We start from the raw sequence: 11279 nt of genomic DNA, 5'->3' as shown, positions 1-11279 counted from the left end.
ACTGAACCTGACCTTTGTACAAATCTACGCTCTTTTCTTTAATTATACCACAAGCTACCTCAATCTAATGGTTTGGTATCTTCAATAAGATGCATGTGGATGATATAGTAAAAGATGAGGTCAAAATATACTCATTTACTATTTTAAAATAGTTTTAGAAGTCACCTAATAGTTTTAAGCAAAATTCTGAAATCCTTGTTTTTAGGAAATGATATATTTTCTTTAAAACTAATATAAAACCATAATCAAAACTTATTTTTAAATACCAAAAAGACTATAATATCATTATAAAATCTTTTTCATAATCTTTTCTTTTTAGATGAATATATTTTCTTTAGATTAAAATAAAAGGACTTTTATTAAAGAACTGAAAATAAGCTTTTGTCAACATAGTTTGTGAAGACATTTGCAAATAATATAAAGTTTTATAATAATAAACCAAATTAATATTTTTATCAAATCAACCAAGTTTAAAAGGAAATATATGTTATTATAGTAAATCAAATTAACTTTGATAGAATTAAGTACATTGAAATCTTTACTTTAAATATAATAATAACATTTAACAAAACAAGACTTAGTTTATTTAAACTTAAAAGTTTTAAAAATTAAACTCTCCTTATGTTTGGCACTTAAGGATAAATAAGTAGATAAATTACTAACACTAATCCATACTCAAGGCTATTTAAGCTAAGATTAAAAGAGGTTTATAAATAGGGCTATTACACTTTGAGTGGCTCTATTCCTAATCATAATGTCCCCCAGTCGACTTTGGTTTCCCCTGCTATCATCAGTTCATAGATAGAACTTATAGAGAACTCCCCTCCTTTGGTCATTGGCTCCCACCCTCCTAGAGTAGTTAAGAGCTTTCTTTGCTTGATGATTTTTTTATAGCTCCACGAAGCATGGATAGAGACTGTGCATGATTGTATCTCTTGTTTCTTCATATAGTAATTGTAGACCCACCGCACCCAAAGATTGTCTTTCTTGTTGGCTATATTCCACAGATGCTTCAGCAAAGCCACCTTATTCCACTTATACATGTCTCTCAAGTTTAAACCTCCTTTAAAGAGAGGGAGAACCATCATATCCCAAGCCACATTTGCCTTGCGGGAAATGCCCTCTTGACTTGTCCAAATGAAAGATCGACACAAATCTCCGACCGTCTTGATAAGTTTCTTTAGGAGACAAAAGATCTAAGCACAGAAGTTTTTAATGGCCCCGAAGACAAATCTAACTAATTGAACCCTCCCAGCATAGGAAAGCAGCTTTGAAGACCAAAACTTAATTCTCCCCAAGATTTTGTCCACCAAAAGTCTGCAATCATGGATATTGAGCTTCTTAGAATGAAGAGGGACACCTAAATACCTAAAGGGGAAAGCACCTTCAGGCATACTAAGAATATCCAGCACATCTTTCTTAGAATTAGTAGTCGCTCCTAAAATGAAAGCGCTACTTTTACCTTCATTAACCTCAAGCCCAGAGGCCCTTGAGAAGCCATGGAAAGTGTGCATCATAACAGCTACGAAGCTAGGATCCGCTCTACAGAACAACAACAGGTCATCAGCAAAAAGTGAGTGGGTGATGCCCACTTTCCTGCATCTAGGGTGAAAAGCAAACTTGGGGTCCTTGCTAGAATCCCTAACTAATCTGGAAAGATACTCCATACACAACGCAAACAAATAAGGAGACAGAGGATCACCTTGCCTCAGCCCCTTAGCAGCTTTGAATGACTTGAGTGGAACACCATTAACCAAAATTGCGAAGGAAACCGTTGTAACACACGTTATAAACCAATTCACACACTTACCCGGAAAACCCAACTCCTCCATAATACTCCGAAGGATGAACCACTCCACTGAGTCATAGGCTTTCCTCATGTCAACTTTGATCATGCACCTAGGGCTGTTATGCTGACGGGTGTATCTTTTGACCAGTTCCGCTACTAACAAAATGCTATCTAAAATTTGCCTACCCGGAATGAAGCCAGATTGGGCATGGTCAACAAGCTTGCCAATCACCTCTTGGAGCCTAACTGTGAGGATTTTAGGATATCGGTCTAAAGTCTCCCACTTTATCTGCATTTGAAATCTTGGGGATGAGAGTCAGAGTGGCACAGTTCACCGGAACAAACATTCTATTTGAGTTGAAATAGGAATGTACCGCTTCAGAAATCTTCCTTAATCACCTCCCAGGATCTCTTGAAAAAGTACGCATTAAACTCATCAATACCTGGAACTTTATTGTCATTAATCCCAAACAAAGCTTCTTTAATTTCCTGATTAGTAATAACTCGAGTGAGGGCTTGGATGTCACGAGCAGAAAGCTGCGTCCTTTTTATCATCAAAACTTTATTGATCCCAATTAACGAACTAGATGGGGCCCCTTGAAGATTTTTATAAAACCTGAGAATTTCATCATGGATGTCCTTTGTTTGGTCAGAACCTCACCTTGGTTGTTCTTCAGCTCATAAATACCATTACTCGCTTGTTTCTCCTTCATAGCTGCATGAAAATAGGTGGAGCTCTCGTCTCCATGATTGATTCAATTGATGCGGGATTTTTGGTGGAGAGTAAAGCCTTCGATACCTCTCCAGTAGCACAGGTTACTGATGGTGTCTTTCTCCTTGTTTTGTAACTCCATGCAGAAGGGGTTAAGCCTCAGCGTAGACTGAACGTCATCAATATTAGTCTCAAGGGTCTTGATTTTACTTCTGATGCCTTCAAATTCCTTCTTGTGTAGGGATTTAAGGCTCCTTTTGACAGCGTTCAACTTGGCCCACAGTCTCTCCATAGGGCCTCCTTTGGTTGTAAACTTCCACGCCTCATTGACAATCGTAATGAAGTCCACATGATTCGCCATGTAATTCAGAAATCGAAAAGGACGAGCCCCCAAGGAATCATCTCTAAAAAGATCAACAGAAAGAGGAGTGTGATCTGAATGCTTTGGGTTGCCATACTTTACCGTGATACCTGCATAAGAATTAAGCCAAGCAAGATTTCCCAAAGCGTGGTCAATTTTTGAACAAATTTTGTTTGTACCTGTCTCCTTGTTGGTCCACGTGAACTCATGCCCAATCCCTTTGAGGGGATGAAGATTGAGCTCTGCCATGACTCTATGCATATCCTCCAGCTTATACGAGGTAACTTGCCTGCCATTAAGTCTTTGATCAGTAGCAAACACAGAGTTGAAGTCCCTAATGAATAAACACAGAGAGCTGTAATTGTGCTGAAGGAGCCCTTGCCAGAAAGGCTTTTTCTCATTGATGGTGTTAAGCCCATAAACAAAAACAAGATTTAAGGAAACTTGCTGCTCAATAACCCCGTTGTTGGTGGAACATATTGGTGATGGTGTTCCACTAGATTGATTGTACATTTATCCATTCACCAACCTACTAGAATGCGGCTCTTCAAGTTTCCTATACTATTAGAAATCCAGCTCCATTTCTTCCCAAAAGTTTTTGTGAACTTATCCAAGTTCTTCTCCTTCATTTTGCGCTCTAACAGACCTACTAAACTCACATTTTTCTCACTAAGGAACTCCCTAACTTCCCTAGCCTTTTCCGGGTTGTTCAAACCCCAAACATTCCAAGAGAGATTATCATTTCTTTGAGGGATCATATAGGATCTCGCCCTAACTATCCGCACTCGATCCTGTTTCCCGACTATCACTGCACTCTACTTTCTTGGTTTGTTATGATCACTCTCCTTTCTAACTGTTTTACGGCCCGGAACCGTAGTCCATCCTTCACTATCTTCCTCAACACACAATAGGTTGGGGGTACTGGTTTGAGTTTTTTCCATCATGAAGACTTCCCCATTTGACTCATTGATGGCATTTTCTTTCCTCAAGCTATCTTGGTTTCTATTTACTTTCTCTTGCTCTGAGATGTTAGCAGCCTTGTTACTCATTTTGCACAAATGGCCTACTTTCTTACACTTCTGGCAGTAATACGGGCACCACTCGTGAATAACTTGTTGAATAAACTCATTTCCTTCATTATCCCGAATTTTGATAGTCTTTGGGATCTCCTTAGTCATATCTGGATCCGGATCCGTAGATCCAAAAGACCCGTTTTATTTTATATGTTTTTTTATATATTACGCAATTTCTTAGTCATATCTAATATATGTCAGATCCAGGTTCATGTATGTCATTCAGCTCTACCTTAAGTTCTTAACATTTGTTCCATAGTTTGACAAGAGACCTATATTAACATCATGATACTACCAAATGTTTGACAAGAGCCAATACGTAAACATTTTTTGCTAACTAAATGGTACTGGATGATTTAGTTTCCTACTCAATCAAAATTCTTTTCAGACGTGTTTGGTGAAATACATTACTTACAAACCAAAAATGTACTAAAAATTGGTACATGGAATCGCTTTCAATGGTGTTCAGGTTAAACACGTTGCTACCATTGGATGTATTTTAAGGATATTTATATTTTGTATAATATTATTAGATGTACTTAAGATTTTAACTAAAAAGTTTATATATTATTATCATCAATTAAAGTCTAAAATTCTATCAGTATTGTTATACATAACAAAATTTAATCAAATACGCAAAATTAGTTTGGACACGTTTTAAACCTGAACCCGATATTGAATCTGTGGATCTAGATCCGGATTCTAAAAAATTAGACCCGCAAATTCGGATCTAGATCCTCCTTTTATAAACGAATCTAAAACGGATCCAAGAGGACCCGAATCCAGATCCAACCCTTTGCTATCCCTAATTCAGATTGATTTGATATTCAATTTTAAACTTTGGTACTTTATATAAATAATAAAACTCTCAACTATTGGATTAACCGAATTTGTAATACTCTTACCGTATCTTACCAACAATAAAGTATAGAAATATGAACGATGGAAACCTAGGTTGCCAAAATAAGGCTGTGGTTTGTTGTCTTCTGTTAAGCTGCGCAACCCACAACTCTTAACACCCTCATCCTCTCAAGTTTCAAACCTCGATCTTTCATCTTTTTTTTATAAGGTTTGATTTTTTTCCTGTAAACAACCAATTGTTTTCTATTTTTCCAACCTTTCTTAATTCAATGTAATGTTATATGACTAATTCTTTATTTTTCCTTATTCAAATGTTTGATTTCCTTGTCTGTTTGTTTGTTCAATCCGGTATTTCTGGGTTGATTTATAGGGCTAATTGGCTAGAAATCGCGGGCTAATCAGGCTATTAGTTGATTTAAGTAGTTTTGTTTTTGATTGGATTTATTAACTTTTTCATGGTTGACACAGACGACGAATTGTTTGATTAGGGTTTTGGGTTTGAAGTTGAGAGCTTTTGGTTTGGTTTGGTTTGGTTTTCAAAATTCGTATTTGTAAAAAAATTGGTATTATTCTCATGATTTTATGTCATATTCTAGTTGCAGTAAGTGAATTTTAAATTTCAAGAAGGGAAAGCCCAATTACAGAGGAAAATTAGCTGGAAATAAAAGAGAAGAGAGCGATTAAAAGTGATGGAGAAGGAGCTTGTGGAGTTGTTTGAGGCTGCCAAGAAGGCGGCAGATGCAGCAGCAGGAGAAAACGGTAGCTCCGATGAGGAAAGTCGCTGCCTTGATGCTTTGAAGGAACTTAAAGATTTTCCGGTCAACTATCAGATTCTTGTTTCTACGCAGGTCTTGTTTTGGCTTCCATTCTTTTATACATTGTAGATATTATGTTATTACCAAGTGTTGAAATTTATAGGTGTTATGTTAGTATGTTTTTTGCTTGCAGGTATAATAGATTATAGGTAAAATATTTGTTTATCATGAGGCTACCAATCCGAGTCTGATACCATTGTTATAGATAGAACTCACCCAAAAGATTAGCTTAGTAGCTTAGAGAGCTCATTTACTCTATAAACCCTCATTAGTTGCCCATACAACCAATGTGGGACAAAGTTCCGTAACCCTATAACGGCCTCAAATCCATTCCATTATAGTCATTAAGGAATTATCATTACTTCAACCTTCCATTTGTTTACATTAGATGTAATTCAAATGTCATTGAGAGCTTTAATTATTGTGTAACCAGGCTGTTGATGTTTAGATGTCTATGTAGTTATGCACACTCATTATAGGGAAAAATTTAGGAGACAATTTACTTGATGAGGCTCTAGCTTCCGAGATTTTCCAAAATAATAGATATCTTTACTTTGTTTTCTTTCCAGGTCATAGTAGTGAAGTAGATGGGACCTTAGTTGTGACCCATTAGTTTGTTTTATTTGCCATTATCTTCATCTGTAGTTAGCTATTGATGATGCTCCTTTTCTTCATTTTTTGGGGGTAGTGAGCTGTGAGGGTGACACAATATGGAATTTTCATTTTTGGAGATATTATGTGAATGGAAGTTATATTTTTGACAGTGTAGCTAGGCATGATGTAGAAGATTAAAGATCTTTATCTAGCAAAATGTTCCTGGATGCTGCAAGCAACATAGATTTGAACAATGGAAATATGGCTTGCATGCATCCTTTTATTTTTTTGTGAACTCAAGCCACATTTGCTATTAAGTTTTGTTTGGTTCATGTATAGGGAGGAGAGATAAAGAAGAAAAAAAGGAAAGAAGACGAAAAATGAAATTGCATTAAACTTTGCGCAAAATATTCATTTGTTGCATCACTATATTTAGTGGGTGCAAGTGGGACTCTGGGTAGGTTTATGCAGTGGCGAAACTTTAACAAAATGTTAGGGGGCGGAATTAACAAAAAAATTGAATTCAACTAAAATATAACCAATCAATACAACCAAAAATTATAATGTAAATTTTGAATCAAAGTAAATCTCGATGCTCTTTTAGCACTTTAAAATTGTCTATAATTGCATTGACGCTATATGTCTTTGCTATTTGTCCTCTAAATATATATATATTACTAAACTATCAGCAAGAAAATCGTTCGTTTTGTTACAAAGTCTTGCCTTTAGTATCTTCATAGATTATTTTATTGTATGAGTTTTTAGTAATTCGAGTATTTACTTATTCAAACTAATTATTAAATATAGATAAGAAAATTTAATTATAAATATAAAACAAACCTTTCTCCTTCAATTGTAGATAGTAAACTTAATTTTTGATTTTGTCGATTTCCTTCCAATCGCTTTCTTTTTTTTTTTTTTTCAGTTGTTAAAATATGATAATTTCATTCCCAATTTCAAAAGCCATTATTACTTATAAGATTCTTTTTTTTTTTTTTAGTTATTCTCTTTAATTGTGTTGCTTTTATTTTTGTTGGACTAAAATTATAAAAAAATATAAAATGACAGTTTTGTGCTAAAAAAAAATTTGCCGAAAATCTAGGGGGGCGAAGCCCCTACTCGCCCCTAACTAAGTTCCGCCTTTGGGTTTATGATATGGAAATGGGAGGAATCGTTTTTGCAGTAAGATTAAGGCTACACGAAAATAAAATACATAAGGATATGCCACTTTTCTCTTTAGACAAACTCAAGAAATAGTCGGGTTTTGGAGCCCATCTTGAACACTATTCACTATGCCAAGTCTTCCAAGTTTGAATTAGCAACACAAATTACGTCTAGTAGAAGGGAGTAGCTTACACAAAGTTGGTACTTTGATAATTCACAAGAAATTAAGTATTTGTTTAAATCAAGTCCACCATCAAAGTAGCTTAAGGATCTCTATTTATAACATGACAATGTAATTTTCATCCTAATTAGGAGCTCCATGGTACATGGCTTTATGAACATTTTTAGGTACTTCGTAACTTCTACAATAATTACATCCTTTAACTAAGAAGATAAAGCTCGAAAGTCCTATTGTAGGCTTGCCTTTTACTTAGGCTATCACAACTACTCATCATGCAAAATTACAACTTATGTGATGAGGCAATAAGCACTTATTATATGCTTTGTTGTAAGATTAACTAGAGATAAATCAATGCCTATTCCTGAGATTTGAGAAGTTATGGCTGCCTCTTAGGTGCTTTAATGATGTGTTTAGTCAAGTGTGACACCTCTTAATTCAATATATCGAGCCTGTAGGGATAGAGAGGGTTTGATGGTAACATTTGCAGTTTGTTTGGCTTTAGAAGCTATGAATATACTAATTTGTCATTCATGACATCTGAAATGTTTACTGTTGGGTATACATGATCTGAAAGTACAAACTGTATATATATCAAGAATGTACCAAAGATGTTCTTACCCAGTGTTAAGTCTTGAAATAAAAGTCAATTACAAAGACTATCAAATTGTAAACTCTCTTGTTTTAAATAGAATGATTTATTATAGAGCTAGTGCTTTTCATCCGTAAGCAGTGACTCACTGATCAAATCATTACTTCTGTTTTCAGAAGTTCTGAGTTTGAATAAATGCCTTCTGCTGCAAAATGTTATTTGAGTATCTTTTGGGGAGGGGTTTCAATGGGAAGGATTTGCATGGAGATCATTGTGAAACGTGTTATGCACTGAAAATATTTTGGAAAGTCTTTTTATGATTAAATGTGGATTTTCCTTCTCTTCTTTTATTAAAATAAGGCTACATAATTAACATAAGTGAGTTTGAGAATCCATAGTGGTTATAATGCACTTGTGCTGCAGAGTTGCTGCTAACCTGAATTAAGGAATGTGTTAATTGTTTAATAAATGCCTTATTTCGTATCTTTAGGCTTGTGCTTGGAATAGGATTTCGAAAGGGAGGGTGCGAAAATAAGGAGATGGCTGGAGGGAGATGTTTTTATCTTTTAGGCGTTTAGGTAACATGTATAATGGGGAAGGAAACATATAGCTGATAGCAAGGGGCATTGTATAGAATGTATTGCTCACTCTGCATCTAATTTTTAGATCACCGTATAGCTTCTCAACTAGAAGTAGATTTGGAAAGTGCAGGATGGAAATTTATGTGAGGAGATTAGAATTGGAGTGAAACTTGCATGCCTTTGCCAAAGTTTCTGCGTGCAACTTATTACTGATTCAAAGTATTGTAGGTATCATCGTTATGCTTCTTGAAGCTTGGGTTTTCCAGAACTATTCAGAGGATTAGTTAACTTGTGATTATAATTGTTGTTCGAGGGGTCGTCTTTTTTGTACCCTGTTCTTGGGTGGCAGTATACACTTTCCTTTAAGAAATATTCCAACTCTTGAGTATACTCTTAGAAAGTAGCATGAACTCTTAAAACTGTTGTATAGTTGACTCAACAGCATATGGAATTTAAAATTATCGTGCAAAATGCAGATTACTATATAAGCATTTATAGGGTTTATTTTTGTAATTTGTAGGGATATTGTTCATTTTTGGTTTCATAAAAGGACTGCAAATTACCGAATTGGGGCATGATGATCATAGTGCTATGATATTATATATTATCCATTTTGCCGCTTCCTGATAATTATGACATTATATATGAACTGCTTAATGAAACCCTCTTTAAATTTGTAAATGTATATGATAAATTTCATTTCCAACTTTTACGAACGTTATCATGCTTTGAACTGAGTCAAGTGTATTCAGGTAGGAAAGCGTCTACGGCATCTTACAAAACACCCTAGAAGGAAGATTCAGAGTTTTGCTACTGATTTAATAGAGATATGGAAAAGTATAATACTTGAAGAAACATCACAGAAGAAAAATGGTATTTCCGGTGCTGGTAATTCGGTAAAAGTGGAATCTGTTAATGGTGACAGTGTGAAGAAACCGATTCCTGTCAAGGTGGAGAAAACCTCTAGAAGGGAAAGTGGTAAAGTCGAACAAAGTTCTCCCCGACCACAAAAGATTGCCAAAACTGACCGAGGTCCTGTGGACATGAAGTACGAATTTGGCAGTGCAGTGAAGGTTGAAAGTGTTGGTTCAGCGGTGCCTGTCAAGGTTGAGAGAACATTAAACCAAGAGAAGCCAGGCTCCAGCGCAAAGAAGCCATCCACTGCTGGTAATACTCCACCAAAGTTGTCTTCCATGATTAAATCTGGGGACCCCATACGCGATAAGATGCGAGAGCTTCTTTTAGAAGCTTTATCCAAAGTTTCAGGTGAGGCAGACGAAAATTATAAAGAAGAAGTTGATGCTTGTGATCCAATTCGAGTGGCTGTTTCAGTAGAGTCTGTTATGTATGAAAAGTGGGGTCGTTCTAATGGTACTCACAAGTTTAAATATCGAAGCATTATGTTCAACATCAAGGATGCAAACAATCCGGATTTTCGCAGGAAAGTCCTTTTAGGCTACATTAAGCCTGAAAGAATCGTCAATTTGACAGCCGAAGAAATGGCCAGTGAGCAAAGACGATTAGAGAACAAGCAGATTGAAGAGAAGGCACTATTTGATTGCGAGCGTGGCGGCCCACCAAAGGCCACAACCGACCAGTTTAAATGTGGGCGATGTGGTCAGCGCAAGTGTACATATTACCAGCTGCAAACACGGAGTGCTGATGAACCCATGACAACTTTTGTAACTTGTGTCAACTGTAATAATCATTGGAAGTTCTGCTGATCTAATATTTGATGGGAAAATGGTAGTATTTCCGAGCTGCTTAGCACATGGGAAACGAGGATTCAAATTTGCGACTGCTTTCTTGTGGTAGTTTTGTAGTTGTTGGGTTTGGTTTAGCAGATGAGAAGCAAGTATTTCAGTGCTTTGTGCAGTTGCTTATTTTCCGTTTCTGGTGGCATGGGAAACACTGATGGAGGCGCTTGCCGCTTATCAATTATCATCTTCCAAATCTAGAGTTGGAGAGTAGCACTGTCATATTCTTCTTTGTTCTTCACCCTAGTTTATTGTGTCTGATCAGTTTAGAGAAGTTTTTTAATGCAAGTTTAGACGAGATTTATTATTTTAGAACAATATATTTTCGTTTAATTCAGAATTTCTAAACAGTGCATTGGGGCTTAGTTGAGGTGTAATTTTATAAGCATGTAACCTTGGCTATGATGTAATCTGCACATTGTCTTATTTCGTAATTTGATGAACAATAAACAATTCATGTTCTAAAAATGAGGCTGACTTGGTGACCGTCTTATATTTCCCGCTTCTCCTGCTCTTCATCGTATACTTCAATGCAAATACTGAAAAGAAACAGATTTTAAACTCTGCTTTAGTTGACAATGAGAAACTGTTCCAGAAAGTGATTAGTGATTCTATTTGCAAGCTGCTTCTTCCTAAATCATCCACATTAATCAACGGGTCGGGTGGTCTTGGCCGGTGGGCCTATTTGAGTTTGCTTTTTATTTTACAAGAAACAAGATTTGAATATAGCCCATTGTACAAGATTATTTGGTTAAGTTTTTATGTTATTGACTCATAACATGTATCATAGGGGTCTAGCTTA

The 11279-nt window shown here is 35.9% G+C and overlaps 2 protein-coding genes across 3 annotated transcripts; one reads left to right on the top strand and one right to left on the bottom strand.

Annotated features, from left to right (window-relative positions):
- Nucleotides 1–749: 749 nt before the first annotated feature.
- On the bottom strand, nt 750–3375 carry LOC130810852 (uncharacterized). Its single transcript, XM_057676977.1, has 5 exons — nt 2589–3375; nt 2451–2504; nt 2189–2385; nt 1248–2078; nt 750–1178 (listed from the first exon to the last, which is right to left on the bottom strand). Exons 1-5 carry the CDS (start codon nt 3373–3375, stop codon nt 750–752), a joined length of 2298 nt encoding a protein of 765 aa, XP_057532960.1.
- A 1463-nt stretch (nt 3376–4838) lies between these two features.
- Nucleotides 4839–10945, top strand: LOC130811538 (transcription elongation factor TFIIS-like). Of its 2 annotated transcripts, none has more exons than XM_057677863.1 (3): nt 4839–5004; nt 5393–5644; nt 9473–10945. In XM_057677863.1, the coding sequence occupies exons 2-3, from the start codon at nt 5486–5488 to the stop codon at nt 10442–10444; spliced, it is 1131 nt and encodes a 376-aa protein (XP_057533846.1). In that variant the 5' UTR covers nt 4839–5004; nt 5393–5485; the 3' UTR covers nt 10445–10945. The 2 variants fall into 2 exon arrangements, with proteins under 2 accessions (XP_057533846.1, XP_057533848.1); XM_057677865.1 differs by having other exon boundaries at nt 4851–5004; nt 5399–5644.
- The last annotated feature ends 334 nt before the right edge of the window (nt 10946–11279 follow it).

The sequence above is a fragment of the Amaranthus tricolor genome, chromosome 4 (genome assembly GCF_026212465.1).
Source record: "Amaranthus tricolor cultivar Red isolate AtriRed21 chromosome 4, ASM2621246v1, whole genome shotgun sequence".
NCBI classification, from domain to species: Eukaryota; Viridiplantae; Streptophyta; class Magnoliopsida; order Caryophyllales; family Amaranthaceae; genus Amaranthus; species Amaranthus tricolor.
The sequence above is the reverse complement of the archived record's forward strand: the minus strand, read 5'-3'. Positions and strand labels throughout refer to the sequence as shown.

Excerpts from the sequence above, each read along its gene's own strand:
- LOC130810852 (XM_057676977.1), bottom strand. The coding sequence starts at position 3,375 with ATGTACAATCAATCTAGTGGAACACCATCACCAATATGTTCCACCAAC. Across the intron at positions 2,386-2,450 it reads TGAGCTGAAGAACAACCAAG|GGGCCCCATCTAGTTCGTTA; the intron begins GTGAGGTTCTGA and ends AAAATCTTCAAG. Across the intron at positions 1,179-1,247 it reads TGCTTTCCTATGCTGGGAGG|AAACTTATCAAGACGGTCGG; the intron begins GTTCAATTAGTT and ends TGTCTCCTAAAG.
- LOC130811538 (XM_057677863.1), top strand. The coding sequence starts at position 5,486 with ATGGAGAAGGAGCTTGTGGAGTTGTTTGAGGCTGCCAAGAAGGCGGCA. Across the intron at positions 5,645-9,472 it reads AGATTCTTGTTTCTACGCAG|GTAGGAAAGCGTCTACGGCA; the intron begins GTCTTGTTTTGG and ends AAGTGTATTCAG.